This window comes from Phalacrocorax carbo, chromosome 3 (assembly GCF_963921805.1).
Source record: "Phalacrocorax carbo chromosome 3, bPhaCar2.1, whole genome shotgun sequence".
NCBI classification, from domain to species: Eukaryota; Metazoa; Chordata; class Aves; order Suliformes; family Phalacrocoracidae; genus Phalacrocorax; species Phalacrocorax carbo.
Window position 1 is genome coordinate 59,833,179 of NC_087515.1, and position 24,219 is coordinate 59,857,397.

General features: G+C 40.9%; 1 protein-coding gene across 2 annotated transcripts in view; it reads right to left on the bottom strand.

Annotated features, from left to right (window-relative positions):
- IPCEF1 (interaction protein for cytohesin exchange factors 1) overlaps positions 1–23,385 on the bottom strand; it is a 36,950-nt gene extending 13,565 nt beyond the window's left edge. The window contains exons 1-7 of one of the 2 annotated variants that reach the window (XM_009512356.2): positions 23,337–23,385; positions 22,471–22,640; positions 14,384–14,457; positions 12,699–12,770; positions 9,640–9,701; positions 5,876–5,964; positions 59–425 (exon numbers count right to left, since the gene is read on the bottom strand). In XM_009512356.2, the coding sequence (XP_009510651.2) occupies positions 59–425; positions 5,876–5,964; positions 9,640–9,701; positions 12,699–12,770; positions 14,384–14,457; positions 22,471–22,629 (823 nt within the window). In that variant the 5' untranslated portion in view covers positions 22,630–22,640; positions 23,337–23,385. Of the gene's footprint in view, positions 1–58; positions 429–5,875; positions 5,965–9,639; positions 9,702–12,698; positions 12,771–14,383; positions 14,458–22,470; positions 22,641–23,336 lie in introns of both variants that reach the window. The other variant, XM_064447067.1, reaches the window with a different exon arrangement.
- Positions 23,386–24,219: the final 834 nt, after the last annotated feature.

The following is a 24,219-nucleotide window of genomic DNA, read 5'->3' on the forward strand; positions in this document are numbered from 1 at the left end:
CCCTGAACTCCCACAGACAAAAATCTGCAGACAAAAATCTCCTCTCTCATTAGCTCACCTTTGGCTAGTGATCTCTGTCCTGTTGCATCTGGCACAGCTAGACAGTGTGCATCCAGACCTAAAAAAGAGTTTTGGGATCCACCACCAGGTTTGGAAAGCTGGATCTCCTGGCTTTCTGCCACTTCCCCACAGTCTACTTCTGGCGGCTCATCAGAGTGAATCTGTACGCAGAAAGTTAAAGGCTGATCACCCTCTTCTGTGGCAGAGCTATTAACTAGGTCAAGCCAGGACTGCCTCTCAGAATAAACCACTTTGGACGTCAAGGAGGAAGATGACTCTTGGGAGGTAAAAGTGCTTTCAGGAGAGGAGAGAGAACAAGATGCTTCACTTGACTGAGTTGAGGTGAAAGAAGACTTCTGCTGGTCCTGCTTTCCAGAAACAAACAGGGGGGAGAGAAAAAAAGCAAAATTATTTCCAAGTTATTCCTGTTCCTAGAAATAATAATGTACACATTATAAATATGCAGCTGAAAAGCTAACTGATCACAAATTCATGCAATCTGATTAATTAGCCATCCAAACAAGCCTGAAGTATGGCAGCCAATCTCCTACAGAACTGTAGCTTCAGAAAGTAAGCCAGAGGTAAAAGAGATAAAAACCTGACAATGCCTAGAAACAAAAGACCAAGGAAAAATATTGTGTTGAATGTAGCCTTCCATGCTAGGTCTCACACTCATGTTCACTCTTTACTTGGTCTTTCCTTTATTGGTCTAATCAAGAGTGGAGAAGAGAAACTCTGAATCAGACATTGAACATGAAAGTGTCTTGAAGCATTCAATAAATCCACCAATGCCATAACCATGGATAGACAGAAATGGGCCCAAGCACTGAAGTACCTTGGCCTTCTCAGCACATAAAGTCATTTTACCTGGTCCATTCAAGGGACTAATCATTCACCAAGACAAGAAGGCTGACAGATAATATGATGGCAAGTTAATGGTGGAAAGAAAAAACAGACAGCCTTGGAGCAGAGGGCAGGAAAAGGGAAATGGTAGATTTGTGCTGCTCATTCACCTGCTAAGATTCATCCTTCAGCACATGAATCTGGAAAGGGACCCAAACATCACTAGAAACACATCAGAAATCATTAAGACATCCCAGGGCCCTCCATGCTCTTCTTGTCACCCAGCTTCAACAAGAGCGCATACAACCAGAGAGGTCTCAGAGACATCTGACCATCATCATTAGAAGCTAGGAGTTGAATGAATGTGGGTATGATAGATGCAAAAATACAATTAAAGAAAGGCTTAGAGAAAGAACCAAGTTTTGAAAAGTATTTAGCTTCCCAGACAAGCAAGTAGATGGCTAGGTCTTTGTCTACAGTAGGCATTTACAGTGATGGAGTTGTACAATTATCTGGTCACCAGAAGCAACTCACACAAGAACTAGCACAAGTCTGCTTCTTAGCCACCAAACACCACTGAAAAGATGAGCTGAGAGAGCCATCAATGCAAGTAATACATACATAAACACACAAATATACATACAAATACCCAGAAGAAGATTAATTGACAGTAATAAACAAAGTAATGGAAGACAAGGGGAGACAAAGCCTTACAGTGAAACTCTTCGCAGAAACTATCAGAAGTGATGATGAGATCATCACGATATGAAAGCCAGATTTCTTGTATCTGCTACTGCAGAAATTTACTCATTCTGCATATCTGCTACTGGCCAACGCCAGAATCAGGGTACCAGACTTGATGGACCATAATTCTGGCAAGTTTATGTTCTCAATACATATGTAGAATAGATCTGTGTAAGGATTAAAACAGATGATAACTAAACTGGAAGTACTGAAAATTACTGAGGTGTTGCTAGGGAAACCCAGACAAGCTGAAAACATAATAAAGGGACTAGCCTGGAACACTTATTAATAACCTGGTAAACTAGAAATAAGATGCATTCATATAAACCAAACCAAGAGTGACAATTTTTTGGATTATGACATATAAAGTTCTGCAATTCAGTGTTGCTGTAGTGTATACTACTTCCTTTTTACATTACAAAAAGCAAAGTAGATTTGCCTTCCTGTGCTTCTGATCTAGCTGTATCATGTAGCTACTAATCCATTCAGAAAATGAAGAGGACCAATATTGGATTGTGGGTCACCATTTGTTTGTAGCGCTTCCTTCACTTTTGTAAATTTTCAAAGCCATTCCTCTGAGATGGCCCCAAACACTGCGGGGCCAGACTTAATTTATATTCCTATTACAAGAAGTACAACATTGTATTTCAGGTGCATTTTTGTTTTAAAAAGTAAACCTTCACAAATGCACCCTAAAGCAAAGGACAAGGAGATGCTGTCATAAGCTACATGTATGAGTGATAAAAACACCCTTGGGAACACAAATGACCTGAAGCATTTCATCTAAGAGCTCCTATTGCAAAGAGAAATTGTTGAAGCTTTTGTACAGCCAAGCAGAACAACCGCACAGTAAAAGCTTTTGCTCACATAGTGTGGAGGGTCTAATTCCAATTGTTCAAAGACAGGAAAGGAAGATGTTAGGTCTCAACTCTATTTTTCTGGCACTTGTCCATGCAAAAGAAAGTGTCACTGAAATGAAAATTGTGCCTCACTGAGTGGAATATATTTTTTATTTCATTCTCATTGTGTGTGAAATAAAAAAAGTGGGTGAGAAAAAAGATGACTGCCAGAATGTGTTTCTCCTTCTCTAAATACATATTGTGGTTTTGTTTTTTTTTTTCCTTTGGCATAACAAATGTTTACCTAACTTACTCAAGTGGTTCCTTTGGAAGTTTTGCAATCATCCATATAATAATAAATCTCCATTTGGGGACATTTTAAAAAGTAGATGCTTGAGCCAGCAGATCATAAGAATTCCACTGGAGATCAATGAGTCTCTAGGCATTTCCTAGAGAAAAATTATCACCATGGAACACCTCAACTGCACTTTTGGGACTGCTGTAATCTATTGTCTCAATATAGCTGCTGGTTTTTGAACTGTAAATCCATTCACATGTGGAGAAATTAATGCAGATGGTCAGTTTAACTTTTGTCCTACAGATGTTAAAATTTACTTGTTCCTCACTGGCTTTTTTCTTCCACAGTACCCAAAAGCATGCATAAACACAGAAAGTTCATGATCACTACTTTTCTCTTTTTCAGGTTTCAAAGTGGTTTGGGTTAGCAGAGAACAGAACAGCAAGTGAAGACTTTGTGCCAGAAGTACAGCAAAATAGTTGCTGCTTTAACACATAACAGAGCTTGCACCTGGGTGGCTATTAGATTGCAGAGTAATAGTTTTCAGTCTGGAGTTGATCTCAAGAAGTTTGGAGACCTTTCTGCTTAAGACAGCATTGGTTTGATTTTCCAAAATGTCCATAGCTCCTAATTCCTATTTTGCAGAATCCCATTGGTACTCAGGAGGAAGAAGTGCAACTTTAAAAAAAGGTTAAAAAAAAAAAAGACCAACAGAAATGAACCCCAGATGATGCTTTTGGCATTCTTGATGCTGGGCTGGGTTTCCAGGATGAGTGCCTCTTCCAGTAGCAATCTGAAAAGATTCAGTCAGGCCTTCCACAAGTTGTGTACCCACAGAGTATCAACCCAAATTCATCATATGTTTAGGACCTCATATCTTGATTCAAAAACTCCGCAGTGAATGAACAGGCAGCAAGCAATGCTTAACCAGCCTTCCCTGAGACAGCCAAGACCTCCACTCCTAGATCTGACTTCCCAGTGAAAGCTGTGCTTTCCCAATACTTCCAGTGGTTTTCTTGCTCCAGTACTTGTCCAGAAGGGGAAGGGGCATTAAATTGGGTATATAAAAGACAACTGACTTCAGTCAAGCACAGCTCCCTTGGTACCTTACTGCTCCCTATCCACCACACGAGCAAGCTGAGCGTAGGGCAGACACACGGCAGCTGGAGCTTATTTTAGTAGCCACTCCTGGGGTGAAAAGGGGACAACTTTGCTCAGGAGATGCTAACCTTTGTCCATAAGGGTAGGGATTTTAAGATGAGGATAAGGAGAAGGGAAATCAGCTGAGGCAGGCAGAGGCAGGAGGGAAGAACCTTTTAGGGGAAGTCTGAGGAAGTAGGACCTCTCAGCATATGCACCATTGCCTGCCTTGCACACGTCCCCTGCTGAAACATGGAGGTCAGCACACAAGAAGAGCACATGGAAAGACGACAACCGGAGATTGCCTCTGCAGCAACAGACTGACAAGCAGCAGGAAGCCAGAAAACCAGAAAATTAAAAAACAGCACCTGTTTAAATGTCATCATCTGGAAAAATGCAGGCATTCATTCAGAGGTGAGCAGACGGAAAAGACATCTACAGCCTCTTAAAGGCAAGCCACTGAGGTATAAAATTCAAGACGCTTCATTATCAGCCCTCAGTCCAGAATAACTCATGGAGACATATTGCTAAGGTTCTATTTTCTCTGATATTTATAGCCACTCAGCCACATTTAACTTCCAGTTAATACAGGCAATTAAAAAATCACGTTTTACACAGCAGTGAACACCACACACCCCCTGAGTGCCAGGTGGATTGTTTCACAGTGATTAACGTTACACAACTGTTTCAGGAGAGGAAGTGAAGACGGACTTATCTGACTGAAACAGAAGGGGGCAAGTGGGTGACAGTGTGACATACACTCCCAGCTTTACGCGAGCTAATTAAAGACGTGCAGACAGACAACCCTGCGCATGACATCTCCTTTTATTTTTGCTTGTGACCACACAAGCTTCTCCAGCTCATCTATATTTTTCAAAATTATTCTTGCTTTGCTGCCTCTGTGCCCACCCCAGCTACTGGATGTCATTTCAGCATGCCATACAGGAACCACACCAATGAGGCAGAAGATGCTTCCCTTCTTTGAGATGCAATGAGATGATTTAGTGCTAAGTATATTACTGCCTAACCCTCGGTGTTAACTTTCAGCTGCAGAAGGGGAAGGCTTGAACTCAGGATTCTTTATTTCACCTGCATTACCACCCCATACCAGATTATTCATTTCTAAACATAGAGTTAAGTAAGCCTCATATCTTAAAGCCCATGTAAGGGGAGATGAGATCACTGGGAAAAGCAACAATATAGAAACAAGGTTAATAGGGCGATGAGCAGCTAATAATTAGGCGAGTCACTTCGATTAGATACATAAGGGTGCATAGTGCTTATTCTAATTTATGAAATGAAGTGAGGCAGGAAGGAATATTCTGGACAAATACTCTACAGCAAGAGAGAAGAATATTATAGATTTTGGGAGGATTATTATTTTCTTTTTTCATAGTCTATTTTTCAGAGGTAGAGGAAAAGAACAGGTTTTATCACTGTAAGAAGAAGCCTCTTTCCCTTCACTTCTCTTCACTGCCACAAAAGCAGCTTCAAATTCAGCAGTCTAAAGAACAGCTCACTCAAATAAATAAATATAAATCCGTTGGATGGTGCTACCAGGGTCACAAAAGGAAAGAAGGTTTGGGAATTATTTTTAAAAAAAAAAGTATAGCATGAAAAACTAGGTTATGGCAGTGTGGTAAAAACCTTGTAAAGAAATGACACAGCGTGTGTACAAGGTAGAGTGACACCTTCCTTTCTCCAGCAAGATAAATATACCTCCATCTGAGGGAGCTGTTCTTTACGGTGCAAGGCTCCCAGCAGTGCAGGCTGCAATAACTGCACCCTCTCTGATGGGGCAGGAGCAGTCAGTGCATCCTCATTTCACAGGCACAGAGGGTGAACGCTTCCAGCCACTGTTTTAGGTTATTCCTCAAAGGTCCACCACCTCAAGAAAGTTTTGTTCCAACTGGCTAGCAACTAGAAGCAAGCTAATTACTGTAAAACTTACCGAAGGAGGAGGTGGTGGTTGGACTGTGTAGGGGGGAGGTGGTGTGTCTGTTATTTCTGGATCATCATGTTCACTTTCACTGTAGCATTCTAAGGCAGACATGGAAAATGAACAAAAAAAGAAAGCATTAGACCAACACTCATTTCCTCGCAGCACTGTGGTAACCAAAGATCACCAAGTAGAATGTTCTGGACTGAGGACCACGTTGTAACAAGTCTGTGTCTCCTACAGTAAAAATTAACCTACCTGTGGTAATGCTACACTACTTCATAGCAACCTTTTTTTTTTAAGTAAAAAAAATTGCTAATTTTCTATGGCAGGAAACACTACGTGGCATTGCTTTAGATAGCTTCACAAATAGGTTTGGGGTGAGGGAGGGTTTTTCCTCCCTTTGCAGTCTTTAAAAGAAAGGCTGCCTCATTTGTGGCATAAATTAGGGAGTCCTGTTGCAAGTAGTAGATGCTGTCCCTTAATCTCTGTAACCAGTTAGTTTCCCTGGAGCTAGCAACAGGCATTGGTGTTTTGACTGCAATTTTGGAGAAAACGGATTGCTCACATGGTACTTCAGAAACCATAGAGCAGCCTCATGAGAGTCTTCTGTCACCACACAGTAACTCACACAGGCACACCATGCAGCATGGCAGTACATGTGCAGAGCTGGTACTGAAAGTAAACACTACTCTAGGACTATATACTCCACTCATCTTTCTTTTTAAATAAAAATCAAGCTGATAGAATCACAGTATCTCTTGACTTGTAGCGGAGAAACAGTCATGTTATTTCTTTCAACTACCTGCGTAGCAGGTGAAAGCATTTTCTCAGATTTTTTTTTTTTTTTAAACTGCATTAAAAGAAGTGATAATCAGTGATAAAGTCAGACACAGAAAAGGGGAGGCAGTAAGGTGCTGGTTCCTATTCCCAGGGCCTGGCTGTAACCACTGGACAAGATCACTTCCCTCTGCAAAATCTCCCAGCACACATCAGCCTTTCACATCAACCTTTATAGGAGTGAGTGCTTGCATCCTGCCCCACACCATGTGTGAAGGGTGACAGCGCTCACCCCCACCCGACTGAGCTGGGGATGTGAAAGGTTGCAAAGATGTAGTTGGAGCTTAATGAGGACAACACGAGTGAGTGCCAAATGTCACAAGAGCAGAGGTCACTCCTGTGGACTCCACAGGAGCTGGCACTCTGCACTGCCTCTCCCTCCGCCGGTTGCATGCAGCAGCCTGTGCTGTTGAAGAGCAGCTGGGTCTCTCCGGTGGAAGCAACACTCCAGTTCTCTCCCCAAGCAGGCGAGGGTTGGTTTATGTTCTGGCAGTATTCTGTAAGAGCTGGACTTCATGGGTTCACACCACTAAAAAGCAGTGTGTTAGCACGGTCTCTGGGAAACCACCTGTGATTATTTCACCTTTAACTAAACTAACACCTGCCCACTTTCTTTTTGTGCATGTCATTTGGGGGGTTTAATAAGCACAGTGTGAGGGGAACAAAATTTTAAGACAGAAGAATTTTATACATGATAGAGAGGTTTCCAAGATGTTAACGAAGTGAAGCTTAAAGAGATTCATTACTTTTTCTCCCCATACTGTTTGCAGAACTACTGTTTATAATAGCTTAGCTGCTATTCTGTTTAGTGGAAATACGTGTTGGCACATCTTAGCATAAAGGACTGGGACTGGCTGCAGTAAGACCTATATGAAATCCTAAGGATCTATTAATGTCTTCTTGAATAACTCTTAATAAAGAGCTTACTGTTTCTACAGCTCCCCTTTTAGGCACACTGAAGAACTGAAGAAGAGTCAACAGCTGTTTCTGATACTCTAAATAGGCAAATGAGGTTTGGGGGATGTTAAAATGCCTAGAAAGTACATGAATACACAAGGAATGCCATAACAAGAGCCAAGACCCTCCTGAAGAATTATAGTGTGTGATACAGCAGGGAGAACCAGGTCAGCAGGAACAGAAGTGACTGTGAGTAATGACAGCGTTTTTCTGAAACGTAGCAATGCCTCTGCAAGGGCACGTCCACCCAGGCCCGTTGGTGGAGTGCTGAACCCATGCTCAAGGCAGCTGCTGGAGCACCTGTGACAAAACACACGTGGAAGGATGAGGAGGTGTTTGACACCAGAATCAGAGTGCCTTTTTCTGAAGGGGAAATGGGCCACCAGCTTCAAAATCTTGGCTATGTTATTTTTACTGCAGGATAATTAGATAACCGGCTACAGAGGTTATTGAGTGGATTATTTTGTATCTTTCCATCATTTTTAATTAAGATTAGTGGGCTGACTCATTTTGAATTGTTTTAGAATTCTTGACTCAGCTAACACAACCAATACTACATTTTTTGAGTCTTTAAAAGAAAAAAATTTGTTTTCATGTGTAGAATTTTGACCATCCTCACCTTCCACCAAACTCCTCCTTTGTGAAAGCATGGACAACAAACATGTTTGGACACTTCCTCCCTGAGTACAATGCAGTACATACAGTGCTTGCTACGCAGCCTAATACTCAATGTAGCCCTTTATCCTAATTATCTCAGACTGTTTTGACCCAAAATTGGGTTCAAAGAGGACACAGGCATTTTGGAAGAATTTGGGAGTATGGAAATTAACAAGTCTGCTGCCAAGAAATAAAGAGCAACCATGAACTGAAAGCAAAGAAATTGATGAGACTTGCTGAATCTCCAGGAATCAGTGGTATTTATGTTTACCAGCCCAAAGCTGGTTTTAATGGCAGAGTATAAATGGAGCCAAAGTATAAACAGAGCCAGATCAGAACAATTAATAATGGCATTACATGTCCAAAGTCTGGACATAAACCACAACCTTATTCTGGGAAACAACAGAAAGGAGGAAGAGAGGAACATTTCAGAGCTTAGACAAAATGGCTGCATCACCTACGTGTTCATACTACTACAGTTACCAGTTTCTTCTTCACAACGCCAGCTCCTTCACAACATGAGCAGTTCTAAATAAAAGGCACTGGGTACCAGTACTATAAAAATGCAGGGTCAAAAGCCCAGAAGAAGATACATACTCCTCAGGTCAGAGTCCATCTCTGGTTTGCTAACATAATACTACCCACAGTGCTTCTCATTCTAATCCAGCTCCCATCACGCATGTCCTCACCAGCAGCTTTTCCAAGGGCTCTGACAGGTGACTTGCTTTGTCCTCTACCCAGATTTGTGATTGAAGTGCAGGTATCCTCGCACCAAAAAGTTGTGTTTGGTCAGTGTGCAAATTAAAACAATAAATTGCTGAGGAACTTTACCACAATGAACTATTGGGCTTGGAAATTGTAGGCCTCAGTACACCACCACCACCCCCCCAACGCTGCTGTTGTTGAAACCCCCAGAAACAGAGGAGACAGTAGGGACAGAACTACATTGCACATGACGTTCCTAAGCCAGTGAGCTCCTGGGCCATAGCACAACCCCTGTAATATACCTTCCCAACTCAAAACCCAGAGTAGCACAGCTGTTTCTCTTCACACTTGGTAGGCTTAGGAAGCCAGCAAACTCCATAAAGCACTTACACACCTCGCAAGATCACTGAGTGTCTCTCAGTAGCACTGTTTCTCACCATTTTTTCTTTTTCTGTGGTTACTCTGTGCTGTGTCAGAGTGGTTTCTCTGAGCTCAGTCAGTAGACAGACCCAAGTTGCCAATTGAAAAGAAAGAAAAGAGCTGACAAAAATTGGCCAAGCAAAAACTGTGAAGAACATGATGTAGTTAATACACTGAAACTACTATTAGGAGCATACCTTCCTCATTCTTCCCATTGGGTGCCTGCGGGTCTACAGCCATCCCCAGCTTGCTTAGCCACCTGTGTTAGAAAAAGAGGGAATATAGAGTTAGGGACACTGTTTGGACATGCTGTTCGGACACAGTTTTGCCCCTTTCAGATGTTTTCTAAGTTGCTACATCTATTTTCATTAACCTGAATACTAAATGTCAAAGTTTCCTTCTATTTCTTAAAACATCCTCTAGAAAGTCACCGGTTACCTGAATACTAATATTCCCCATGATGAGCAGGAATAGTTGCCTGGGACTTCTTTCCCTGATCCTGAAGAAAGCACTACTGATGACCAAGGAATTGCATTTGTGGAAGCTAAAGGAAAAGTGTGTGTGCTGTATAACACAGTGTCAGTGGCCTGGTCCTGCTGTTAGGATGTCGTCTTTCACCTGAGATGACGCAAAAGGCATGGGAGCCATTGAAGATGATGTCAGCTGCCCTGGTCAAAGCTATCATAGCACAATCTAAGAATCTAAGCCATTTAAACTAGACTTTCTGACCATTACATACGGCTTTATTTAACACCCTATATACTTTTGGTTTTAGTAAGTGTCACTTCCTGTGTTGCTTTAGGCTATTAACAGGGTTTTTTTCATTTCTCTTTCTAGGTGGCTCCATTTTTCTAGTGCTAGAAACAATCTCTGGATATAATTTTTGTATATTGTGTTTGCCTGTTGGTCATTCAGATCTATCCAGGTCTTAAGAAACTAACAACTAAAATATCTCAAGCCTTTCAGATTAAAACTCAAGGCCTGAATAAGGAATGTACGAAGGGCAGGAATTAAGATTCATAATGCTGAAAAAACATTGTGTCTAATCTTGATTTTGCTGAAGCAATGGGAAATTTGCTAGTAAGATCAGTGTCAAAGTATCTGGATTTTTAGACTGCAGTATGAACAATAGAGCTACGTAACAGTTCAAGAAAACAAAGTGTGATTTCTGTAAGAGTGGATTATTGACTTTGTTCTAACAGCTTGGAATCATAATTGAATGATTTTTTAAATAAAAAAATCTAAACAAAATAAAAGGTTTGCTAAAAAACACAGGGCTTCATTAACCACAAGGTCAGACAGATCACTAATAACCATGTGCAACAGGCCAGGTTGAAGGCTAGCCAGCACGCATTTACTTTTCCTGTGTACATGACAATGGCAAATGCATGCTAAATTAATGAAGCAAATGACTGTATTAATAAATCCACTGTTGATTTAATAGATATATATGCATGAAGAATTACAAAAGGTCATGATCCATCAAGCATTTATGCACAACAGTAACTCGACACACGCGAATGCCCCAGTGAGCTCAGTGGAACCACTCACATGCATATGTATTTGCGGGACGGAAGCCAAGAGAGCAGATGGCTTTTAGTCTGTTTTGACATATGCGTGAGTATGCATGTTCTTTATGTATTAAATGCATGTATTTTATACTTTGCCAAAGAAAACATCATCAGTTACAACAGTGAGGAATTAGTATTAGTGGAGTATAGTGCAAGCTGCCCTAACACTAGGCTACCTAGCTTTAAGCCAAAATGACATTTATTGGAGAAGCAGAGTTTGAAGAAAATTGTTCTGGGGGCATAAGAGCTGTGACACATGCACAGATTTCAATCACTCACTCACATGAGTCTAAACATGTCAGAAGGGTCACTAAGACACAGAGAATTTCTAGCTGCGCTCCAAACTGGCTGCTAGCACTCATTAATGTTCTCCATTAGCTCTAATTTTCCTTTTCCTTCTCCCTACATTCTTCCCTCTCTTCTCTCTCAATGAGGGTTACTCTCTCTACAGAAATATTACTGTCCGGCAGTCCCTCATTCTCAGTCATCCTCAGCCCATCTGCCTCTAGAACTTCTCATTCTGTTCAGGAGCTCTAGTAGGAAACACAGTGATACAGAAATGGATAGTTATCTCCCTACCAGTATGCTCTGTGCTGCTCCAAGTTAAAAGGGCAACATGTTCTTTCCATCAATATTTACTTGTATGCATCTATAGAGTACAGATTTATGAATATACATATATGTACACTGCTGTAGTATCATACATTTCTGTATCTATAGCCCTTTTGGAAGGTCACACATGTTCTCTCAACCTCTATTCTTTTCTTTTGTGGTAAATATGTATGAGGTCTTCTGTTCATAGAGGGAAAGGACACTCAATGCCCTATGAAGAATCTCACAAAGGTGAGCACATCTCACAAAGCAGAACCACAATTAAAGAATGACCTGACTATCATAGGAGCTCTCTTCCCATTTAAATTGTACTGCTTTTTATCCGGTATTTGGCCATTTAATGTAATAGCATTGGGAATGGACTGCAATCTGTAGTAAAAAAGACAAAGAAGATATGAGATGTATCTAAATCAGCCAAAGCAGGATCAGTAGCAAGTAATATCTATTTCTGATATCACACTGGTTTCTAAAATGGCAGTTTCATATCCATTTTTACTTCTTGCATTAAAAACTGTATTAATACATTATTGTTCTTATGGACATCTGTGGAAAGAAAATTTTTGATCTGTCATGAGGATTGTTTAACTGCAACATAGTTTGGCGGTGAAGTAAATGCTTACTTACATTAAAGAAACAACCCTTTCTATTCCTTTAACCCTCCTTGCTAACTAACATGCTATTCCGAAAGCAGACAATATTGTATTTTAGTCCTAGATCACTTCTGGGACAAAACTGTATTAAGCTTTTCCCTGTCTTTCCTTTCTTCCCTCGCTTCTCCCAAGGTGATGAACTTTTTATGAAATCTTTATGCCTCTCTAATGGAAAGGGATTTATACCAGCAAATGTCAGGAAGATTAGTATCAAAATCAGGCTAATAATGTGATTCTGATTTCAGCTGGCATTAGTGAACAAATAACAGTATTTTCCTTCTATACAATGATCAGAAAACAAAACAGACTCAGTAATTCCCCAAATAACTTTGTCAAAACCCACTTGACAGGGAGGGAATGAACTCTTAAAGGGTGTTCTCAGGTGCAAGACAGGATGAAACATGGCCAGTTGCTCCTACTTACGTGTTCATTTCCAGAACATTTTCTGCCGCAAAATAAAATGTCTTGATCTGTGGGTGGCTGATCTTAATAGCACTTTAAGAAAAGAAAAATCGAAGAGATATGAAGAAAACTAGTTTACATAAGAAAAGGAAAAAAATAGCTAAATGAATCGTTTAAAATATTTATTCACTCCACTATATTAATCCAGATCAGTTTATCCATTCATATAGCTCTTTCCTAAAATTCTAGTCTATTTTTGTCTCATTTCCTAGGCCACACATTACTCAGGGGGTATAAACTACAGGAACTAAAAAGGAAGGAATGAAGAATAAAACAAAGACCTTCATTATGCCATTACATAATTCACTCATGTGCCCACATCTCGAACACTGTGCAGCTTTGCTTCCCTCAGCTCAGAAAAGCATAGTAAACCTGGAAGAGGTTCAGAGAAAGTAGCAGCAGTGACCCAAGGTACAGAACAGCTTCCATAAGTGATGGAAGGCTAAGACCCCACAGCATGGAAAACTGATGTTTGAGAAAAGGGAGATCTACAACAATAAAATCACAAGCAGCACATGGCGGGTGGGTAGGGACTGACTCTTCACTGTCTTTTCCAAGCCAAGTTTTAGGAGGTCCCAAAGGGGCAACTAGATGACAGGTTTGAAACAAACAAAATGGAGTCCCTTGACATGCCAATATTTAACGTGTTGGTCTCAGCCCCAGACTGTGCTTTAGTTGAATAGCCATCAGTAAGATTTTTCAGAGGGGTTTCTTTTTTCCTAAAATATTGTCACGAACCTGAGACTATGTGACTTTCCTCTTTTGTTCCTCATTAGGTGCCTGACTGTCCCATGGAAGCACACGCTATTTGACTGGGCCCCAGCAGCCCCAGTCAATCCTCACAGTTCTCCTAACTTACTCCATCCTAAATAAGTAATGAGCACGTGTTTTCCTCCCAGTCACTGACAGCCAACAGCTGCAGAAGTGAGGGGCAACATTTTCTCATGGTCCTGTACTATGTGACTCAACCTGTCCTCTGAGAAAACAAAGTGGAGCTCCCCATATTCAAAACAGCTGTCCCCGTTGTTTGGAGGAGTCAAGCCCATAGTTAATCTCAAGAAGACCTACAGCTAATGTCAGCATGAGACCCAAACAGGAGAATGAAGGCTTTCTCTTGAGGGACAAAATAAAAACCATGCTGAGTTTTATAACTTTGAACAGCAGCAGCACACCTCCAAACCTTTGAAGTGTACTCAGAAGCAGCTGGAAGTCAGTGCTGCATATGGAGTTTGAAGAGAATATTTTGAAACTTGTACCCGGTTAAACAAAGTTGCACCACAGCAGCCTAAAGAATAGTCCCAACTTGGAGGGAAGGAGGATTACTTGCACCTCTGTTGACCTTCCCACCTAAGAGAAGGTATCTAAGATAGAATACGATGTCTTCAGAATCAGTGATCAGAGAGAAGGAGGGGGAAGCATTTGGCATTCTGATCTACTTTTTTATTTGTAGTTTTAACAGAGCACATCTGGCAGAGTTTTCAAAAATATTTTTGCAATATGGTTTTCTTTCAGTAGCTCAATTAATATCTCATTATTTGCACAACACAGAAGAGCTCCCCACAGCTTCATTGTCAGGCACTACTGAGATTCAATACCTTGCTATGTTGTAAAAATCCTGCAAAACTGGGGGCAAGAGATAAACTTACTGCTTTTTTTTGCATTCAGTTGCTCGGTCCACACTGAAGTCTGGAAGTCTGATGAACCCTTCTGCTTTTTCAGCCTGCAACAAAAAAGAAATTTAAAAATCACCACATCAACCAATTGGTAAACTACCAGACTCCAATGCTCAATGATATTTAACATGCAAGTGCTTGGTTTTGACAGCTTTTTATAGTATGAAAATATATGCTTATCACCATGGGGACAGATTAACACCCGAAGTTTTGGCTGATATTTGGGAACACGAAATATTCCTATACCAGCTACTCTTGGTGCAAGTCCTAGATGCTAGAACACCACTACTCCTATCTCTGCAAGTGGCAGAATGTGAGCGTAGGGTTTGTTGCACATTTCCAAATACCAAAGTATCTGAAAAAGGAAGGATCCTCAACTCCTACAATAGTGCTGAGGTAGATTTCACCCTCTTCCTCACCTTGTAGCATTTGTATCAGAGCACCCTTAGATAAGATGCATAGGTAAGTCATAACTCTAGTCCAGAGTCTGAAATTGTCAAGGGCAAAATTTAGGTTTGGATCAAACCAGGACTAGAAGCAGCGGGAAGGCGGAGGATCCCGATTCCTTTACAGCCATCAGTGATCACACAACTTCTTTTGACAAAGAGACCAGATAAGCTTTGTCCATAGATCACAGAAAAAGAAACTACTGAACCTTAGCTCTAAAAACATAAGCCTCTCAAAAGAGATAGATGACATAGGAGAGAACAAATAAGGGTTATATCATCCGTTCATGTCTGGATGTTACATACAGTCTCAAAGGAGCATTTGTTCCGTTATACAGCACATATGCATGTTACACAGATGCGTAACAGCACCTCACACAATGATCTATGTATATTTGAAAAATACATGTCTATAGCAATGGGCGTTCAAAAGTAGCAAGAAATTATCCTAGACAGAGATGGAGGACGGTCTCCCCTGGGTAACTGTAACATGGACTGTTTTGTAGGGCCACCCATGTGAAGGGTAACCTCTGTGTGAGCAAGGCAGAGGCAATATGGGCTGCTCCCTCCCCAGGAGGTGAAACAGTGCAAGGGGGTGGCCCCACGCAGCTGAGCTCTGTAGTTAAATGCTGCAAACCAGCCTCAGATGGCTCTGGCCAGCCAGCTGTCAGTCCCCCCCAGAAACCTGCAGGCATTGTACAGGAGGTAGCAAAAGCCAGGCAGACGTTTACAGCACACTGTTTATATGCAATCACCCCTTTCTGGACAGGAGAGCATTTACTGAACATTGGCACCTCTGCTCTGGGTCAGCTCGACTCTGTGTCAGAGCATGGCTCCAGTAAAACTGAAGCTACCTGTTAGCCTCAAATCCCGGTTCTTGCTGCCTGCAGCTGAAACATCTTCCTTCACTACATCTATCTACATTCACCCCATCAGCCGCAATAAGTCTAGGACTCCTCCTAAGAGGAATGATAATGTAGACAAAAGTCTGTAACACCTATTGTCAGGAAAAACTGTACTTCCCAAAATACAGAAAGTGTTCATTCCTGAATCACTTTTTTGCTGCTCCCAGCCCTTATCCCTGGGCACATTAAAATTCTGAAAATGTACACTGAGTTAAAGCAGGTAAAATATACACAGCAATTACAAAGTCAGAGGATAAATGAAGATGACTGACAGTATCTCAAGTCACATTATGCATGCATATGAAGAGACTATAAAAAGATGTTCATCGAGACAAGTCTGAGTTTTAATGCTTGGAAGTATGAATCTCTGAGAACTGAAGGATACAGAATGGATTTTTCAGTGGGTGGCTTCCCCGCACCTCTGTGTATCTGTTCTTTGGTATACAATAAACCACAGCATAACCATCATTCCTACAGTTTACATGTATTAAATATCCATATGAGAGGTTTATATTTTGCATCTTCAACAGTAAATGGTTTTGCTTGCTCGAGGGCAAAAAAAAAAAAAGTGGTAGAAGGGGTTGGGGTTTTTTTGTTATTTTCTTTCAGTACAGAAGAAATATCTGGGCTGGCTTTTGCAACGTGGCTGCATTTGTACAGAAAAGTGCTTATTTGCAGTTGTGGGTTTTTAACTTTCTCTGATTATATTTGTACCTGTCAAACTTGTTTAGAGCTTGGCTTAGGGAGCTTTTGTTTCCATTCCACAGGTTGGAATTTAGTGAGACTAAACTCACTGACACAAAATAACAATTAACAAAAGAAAAAATTACAAGATTTTTTAAAAGGTGGGGTTTTTTTAATATTTCAATCAGTTAGACTTGAGCTAGTATTTCCATCCCAGATCCATAGTACACTAAGTATATAGGGATGAGCGAATGAGTAGGGTGTGAGCAAAGGAGGAGCTTTATCCATGGGGTGCATTGCACTAAAGATAGACAATGTACTATCCTGTGTTTCTGTGCCAGAAAGAGTGGTTGCTTACTAGAACAGGTGCAGCTCTTGCTGAAATTCCTGTTTGGTTCCAAAGACCAATTTAAGAACACCAGGGACCAACTTCAAAAAAAGCAGTTCATGGGGTATCAAAGCCATTATTTGCTGGATGCAAAACTTATATAATGCCAGATATTTCTCTGCAGCATCAATCAATAATCCCAGATTTAAAAAAAAAAAAAAAGAAATAAAGACTCTGTAAAAAAGAATATAACCAGGTACCTTCTCACCCACACACTAATGAATCCGTGGCCTGAGATAGGTAAACCATCAGGTAGGTGAGTGGGTGGCTAGGGTTTGGGGCAGGGGGGTTCACCTGACATGTTACGACTGCAATCACAGCTCAGCCAGTTTCATCTATTGGTGCAGTAGCCACTGGACTAGACTGCATCCTGCCAATTGCTCATGTGCTGCACAGACACTCATGAGGAAATTAAGTCCATGCAATGCCATTAGATAAGTCACTGTCTCTGCTGTCAATTCCGTTCTACTTTATACAAATATTTGATCATTCAGATATTCTGTTGGGCTACTGAATTATCAGGAACCTGTAAGGCAGTGTGGGAACACTCACCTGGGGTGCTTCCACCCGTGCAGAGATAGAACTTGGACTTGAACCACTGACATATCCAATGAGTGTCTAAAATAGAGGAATACTCTCTAAATTGCTAACAGAAATAGGTCTGTAGGCTTTGATTCAGTAATTTATGTTTACCAGTTTTACAACAGAGAAATCTCCAGACTTCTTATGCAATGTTCTTATGCAGTATTTGGCATGTTCCAGTTGGTAAAAGATTATGTTCATTGCAGTCAAGTTTTATATGAATTCTGTCAGTGATTTCGCATTTGCTCATTTATAAGAAAAGGTTAACGTTTCATTTTATGTATGCGTGAAAGGAAGGAGGATAATGGTGTGAATTTTAAGAACCACATTTCCTTCCTTTTTTTTCTTTTTTTGAAATGCACTAATGGTACAAGTCTCAAATGTGACATCTATGTAAGAGAAAACAGGGGTTTGATGGGTATGTAGTTCCATAATTACCAGAAAAAAAAGGAAGAAAACAAAGGAAAACAAAACTTAACAGTAAAAGCTTATGAACGTTATTACAGTCAGCAAACAGAATTCCAAACAAACACTAGGAACAGAACAAGTGGAAGGCACCTTCTTGGTCATTCATGGGATAAAAATGACATTTTAAAACATTAAAAGTGTATAGAAGTCCTAAACATTGTCTTTCCTCTGAAATGCTACTTTTAATGTGACTTTAAACATGTTATTATTAAACTCACATATTTCACTCAAACTTCCTTCAGATTTTATTGCAGTGCTGTAATATAGCCCTAAAAAAAGTCAGATTAAAAGAACCTTGACCTGTTTCCTATTTAATCAGGATGTTTAAAAGAATAAGCTGTTATCTCTTGTGGTTTTTATGCAGGTTATCTGTGCTTATTCCTATGCCCAACTGTAGGAAAATCATTTCAATAATAACAATCTCTGCAAATGCTTAGGGCAAAAATGAGAGTAACCACTTTTTCACAGAAAAAGCTTTTCACTAAAGAAAAAATTCAAACATATTTATGAAACATAATGCATGAATCCAATGAAAGAGGCTAATGTCTGTCTTAGCTTGTCTCAATACATTGCCTAAATTTTGTGGCTTTAGGAGATTTAGTAAATTATTTAATAGTCCTTTTTCAATAGTTAAAGTGAATGTAATGATGCAGAAAGATTTTAAAAAATAGCACTGTAAAGTGAAAATATCTAGTTATCGTGGAACAGCTCCTATCTGCAATTCAGGGTATTCCCGATAGTTTCATCACAGTGTTTCAGCGCTGCCCCCAGAAGACCCAGGCGCAGTTCAGTCCTCAAGCCTCTTTAGTCTTTTTTTCTCTCTGCCAACTACACCAGTGAGGCAACCTACAGAACTGTGAAAAATTTATGTAACGTATTTGACCAGAGGTCCCCGAAGCCCTCAGCACAAGTAAACGACATCTGTGACTTGTTGTCATTCATGTAAGCAGCATCTATAACTCAAAGGTGAAAGGTTTCTGTTTTAAAAGTCTGCAGCTCCTGGCAAAGGTGTTGGAGTGCGGACCAATTTAAATGCAGTGAACAGGGAAAGAACCCTAAAGATAAATAGTGAGTAGATCACAGTCTGCAACCTTTTGATTTTATATTTATATTTCTTTTCAGCTGAATCCCCATGACAACCATCATTAACATCCTGCAAAACTGTATTTCAACTCTATTTGGAAAACCAGCCGAGCTATCCTAAAGGCCCACAAGACAGAGACGTTTAGCCCTCTGTCCCTTTCCAGCCAACACTATCCAACACAGCCTCAACAACCACAAGGAGGCAGGCGCCTGGGATTAAATGTGACGATCTTCCCCCTCCATCCCTCTTCATATGCAGAGGTACTGATTCCCTCGAGCGTTTCAGTATGAGAACTAAAACTGCTGACGGGGCAGGCAGGATTACATACTGTCCTCTTTAAACATTTGTCTTCAAGGCAGCTGCCTACCAGAGAGCAGTACTCAAAAGAGAGAACCAAACATTAACAAGAAGCAGTTGTCCCAGGAGTCCGGTGTTCCTGAATGCCCCCAGAAAGTCTGACTGCTCACATGAATTTTCTGATATTTCCTGTGTTGGTTTCCATTGCAAAACCAACCCTTCTCTGTTTCTTCCTAGTCCAAAACAGCTTCCCCTTTCCAGGTGGGGGCACATCCATGCTGCAAACAAAAGTTTACCTGCCTTATGTGATATCCATGTTTTATAGAAAGAGCAAGCATACGTGGGAAGAGGTTTCAGGGCAGTCTACCCAAGCCTGCTGAGACCACTGGAGCCCTAACTTCGCCAGGCCCAGTACTTCAGCTAGCTGGTCGAAAGCTAATTTAGATTTGCCTGTGTGCTCTGGTTTGCTGTCAGTGAAGTAGAAGCTTGGTTCTTAGGGTGTCTGATCTGCTGTTGCTGACCCTTCTCAGCATTTTATTATTTCTCTTTTGAGCTGTGGCTTTTGCAACGTATTTTATGTTAAATTGAAGGAACTACTGTCTGCAAGTGTCACAAGTGTCCTATATCTCCTCCCCCAATCTGCCTCACATACAAGACCCAGAACCTTGGCCTGAAGGCAAAGTAAATCAGAATGACAGAAACATCCAGAGCTTTGGAGGCGCCTAAAGACAGACTTCACCGAGAACACGATGTCAGCTGAGGTTACCTACCCAAATCTAGGACAATGCAAGTTCACGTACAAATTCCACCCACTCCCTATATTCTCCATCTCCATTAGAAAAAAAAAAGGTTAGGTCTAGCACCCTGTTGCTATGCTACAGTTGTCAGTGTCTGGTTGACTGTGGTTTCCACACAGCCGCGCACAAAACACGCTCATTTCTCACAAGAATGAAACTGGTCGGGCAGAGCTACAGGCAGCCAGCGTGCCCCGGTTCCTTCGACCTCAGCCCTGCTCTTCCACCACCACCTTTCACTTCAGCCTTGAAAAGGGCCTGTCACAGGAAGCTTCAGACATGTAGGGAGCTGGACTCCTCCTTTTTCAACACAACTATGAACTTAAGGTTGTCATCTTGGATGGCCTGTTGGGACCAAGGATTAACTTCACTGAATGCATTGGAAGTACAGGCAGTATTGAAGCTAGGCCAAATACAGAAGTAAGAAGAAATACCAAGCAAGCCAGTGAATATGTCACTGCTATTTCTGCTTCATCAGTCTAGAGGTGAAAATATCTGTGAAAACACAACAGGTCTAATTCATCTCATATCTGACTTTAAGCATGGCTCTGGTCTCATCAATTTAAGTAAGCAGATCTTAGCAAAGGACACCTCCTCTCCTTCCCATACCCTCTAATTACTGCCATTCTGCAAATGTTGCCTGAATCTACAATCATGCAGAGGTTGCACTTTAAGTTGCCCAAAGAAATCTCAGGTTTTTAATGTAAAATATTGTGCAAAAGTCAGCAAATGTTGAAAGCAAAGAGGTGCTACCAGCTAGCGTCTTTGCAAGAAGAACTGTGATAGGTGAGAAGTCAGGGCTCACATAAGCCAACAGTATTTTGAAGCCATGTCAGCTCTTTAGAGTATATGAAATAGAACGGAATGAGGCTGCCACCCATTCTTCAGCCTTGTTCATTTTGGGGCATCAGTGACAGCAGAGCGGGCATGAACCGAAAGGATGAGTACGGCCAAATGGCGAACGCTGTCTAGTAGCACTGGGATGAGTGTGACCATGGCTTCTCTGGATCCCAAGAGGGGAATTTAGCCAGGCCACAATAAGTAAAGCAAATGGATGACTTTGCTCCTCTCCACTACCACCCTTCTCTTCCCAGAATGCAAAATTTGCCTGGTCTTGCCTTGTTTTATTTCCTCCCTACTATATATCAGCCAGCCAGCTCACCTTTCTTAACTCTGCTCGGCCAGAAGTACAACAGTGAATTTGAATAGTCAATGTTAATAAGGTTTTGCAGGGTATTAATGCCACTGATGAGAATATGTGCCAGGCCATGTCTTTCAAGCAGAAATATTGCAAGCATTGAAAAAACAAAGCCTTTTTTTTCCCCCCTCTACTTTTCCAGTTTCTTTTCTTTCTTTCTCTTTGTCTCACACATGTATTTGACTTGAAAGAAAGCTAAATCAAACTACTTGATACTACAGATAGGAGATTTTTAGAGGTAGCAGTGCAAGAGAGCAAAGTGAAGAGAATAATTATGTCTGAATCTTCTAGGATGGGCAAGACACCACCTCTGCCCAGTCAAGCCAAGCTGTAGCAAACAGCCTGGAGTAAAGCCAGCTGTTCCCTAGGACTCACTGCTTTGCACTCAGCCATAACCTTTCATTAAAAGGGTTACTCTGGATTTCTCACTGTCTTCTACCCACTGCTCCCTTTTTCAGTTTTTAATTCCTAGTTCTTCAGCTGATTACAGAAATTCAGGGCCTGCTGTTCTTTGCCTCAAACTATTTTCCACTCACACTGTAAGTGGAGTAGGCTTATTTGGGCTGGATCAGCGGGAAAAGAAATGCTATCTACACTGGCTGTCCTGAGGAGCTCATCCTCTGAACAGAAAGCTGGACCTTGAATTCAAAACATTGTGTCCTCCTGCAGGTTTTACTTTTAGCATCAACTCATCAGAGCAGGAAGTTAAAAATCAGCAGAATTTGAGAACCTTTAATTACAATGCTCTGGATGAGACATCAGCAAGACCAGGAGTAAAAACGTCACCAACAGACAGTGCTCATACCTGCAACCCTACCAGTGCCAACTGGTATAAAAAGAAAGAAAAAAAAAGGGGGGGGTGGTTTTAAACAAACAAAAAGGCAAACAACTAAACAGATTAATCTCAGTGTGGAAGGGGATGGAGAGAGAAGGAGGAGAGGGGCTTCTGAAAATTAAACAAAATAGAAGTGAAGTAGCATCCCTGTTTTGAGTCTTGATAGTGAGTGTCTGCAAAATTCATAGTTTTCTGCATGTTTCACATTCATATAGACACTTCCCAGATTACAAGAAATGTCAGGGCTGAGAAATAAACCCGGTCATTTGTACATCTCCAGGGTGCATTTAAATCTAAATTTAAAGAGAAGCTCCCCTTCTCTTGGTCCCAGCAGATGCTGCTTGCCCGGCACCCAGAGCTGGGTGGACGCTGTACTCACCAACTGACTGCTGTACCAATACAGTGATGACTCCTTCAACACACACCAGAACTTCTTCCATTTGTTGCCAATGAAAGCTCCTTTTTCCTTCTTTTTGTAAAGCCATCCTTGGCAATCAGCTTGCCCCAGCTCTTTACACGATATCCTCCGTCGGCTCATTGTAAAGAACCCTGTGCCATTAAAAATACAGTGTTCTGCCTGTTTAAAAGTGCATTACCAGGAAAGAAGATGCTGCCAATTAAAGATATCAGCCTTACCGAGCAATCTCAGCGAGTCATCCAAGCATATTTTAAAATATACTTAGAAGTGATTCAGTTTTATAATGGCTATGACAGTAACGCACGTTCATTTAAAAGGCATTCTGATGTGCAGAAACAAAATAGTAAGCTATAGATAATGCAGACTCTAATTACTGCTAAGATAACCATACACAAGTTTTTGTAGATTAAAAATATATCCTTTGATCCTTTTAAGAGAAGCATGCATTTCCCTTCACACAGCTGCACTAAGAAGAATACATCTATTTAAGTCAGCTAGAGAAAACTATTATGCCAAGTACCTGAAAACCGCTTGTGTGTGTGTGTGTGTGTGTGTGTGTGTGTGTGTGTACATGTACGTGCATGCAGCTGATTCTACCTCACTGATTTCCAGCTTTGATTCAATTAACATACCACAAGGATTTAGTCCAAAGGAACAGCCCGTTGTCATTTTTCTCAGAATCAGTGCAAGAATCGGTAGAGTTAAAAAGCAGCCTTCCACAAGCTGAGTAGCAGTATAAAATCCCCACGCTCCCCAGGAATAAGACACACTAAGAAAATAACAAAAAAGGAGCCCAGAAGAGAAAAGAAAAAACAATCTCTCATTACCTTGACTTTTCTTTTTTGTCTTCTGACGCAAGGGAACCTGTAAGAAATGCAGGAAGGAAAGAAAAGAGGAAATTTCAGATTGTGTTGCAACATTTGTGTAGAAAGGGGAGGGGGAAGCTAGAGAAGGACGTGGTGGTGATGCTGGTGGTATATGCAGGATGGAAACACACAACGCACTCGCTGCTGAAGGGACGGTAGTAGCTGAAGCGTAAAATGTGTTAATTAAAATTGATGTATATCTAGTTGAGCAAGAGCAAATATAACTCTGTTATACATGTATCTATCTACTAGTGTTTCCTGTTTCACACCCACGGGCAGCTTCTACTTTGCTACGTGTTTGCCTGAATTGTATTCTCTGTTCAGAAGTTAAAAAATATAAGTTAGAACTCCAGCATTTTAATGCTTCATTACAATCCACGAGGGGGATTTACAAACATGGGGAGATTAAAAATACATGCCAGGTGTTTTGTTGTCCTTTGGCTCATTATAAGCAATCCTGAAAAAAGAAAAAAATTTATTTTTCCACTCCCCCTTTTTTTATTTAGTAAAGAGAATGTATTTCCCCCTATGCAAGAGTTTTGTAAAATTTCATTTAAAAAAATATTCACACAAACCTGTCAGATTATCCACACCATAAAACATAAATATGCCAGAAGTTTGCCATGCCATATATGAGAGTTTTAGCCACTGCAAAAATAACACAACTGAATTATATTTACTTATTTGCAGTCTATATATTTCATTCCACATAAACACATAGAAAGTGAAACTAAAACAGAAGACCATGGACTGAAAAAGAGGTCATTAGAAATGTAAAGTCTGGCTTTTGAAGTAAATTCTCCCCAGACAGGCTGATTGGTCGTGCAGTTGTGGACAAAGCACT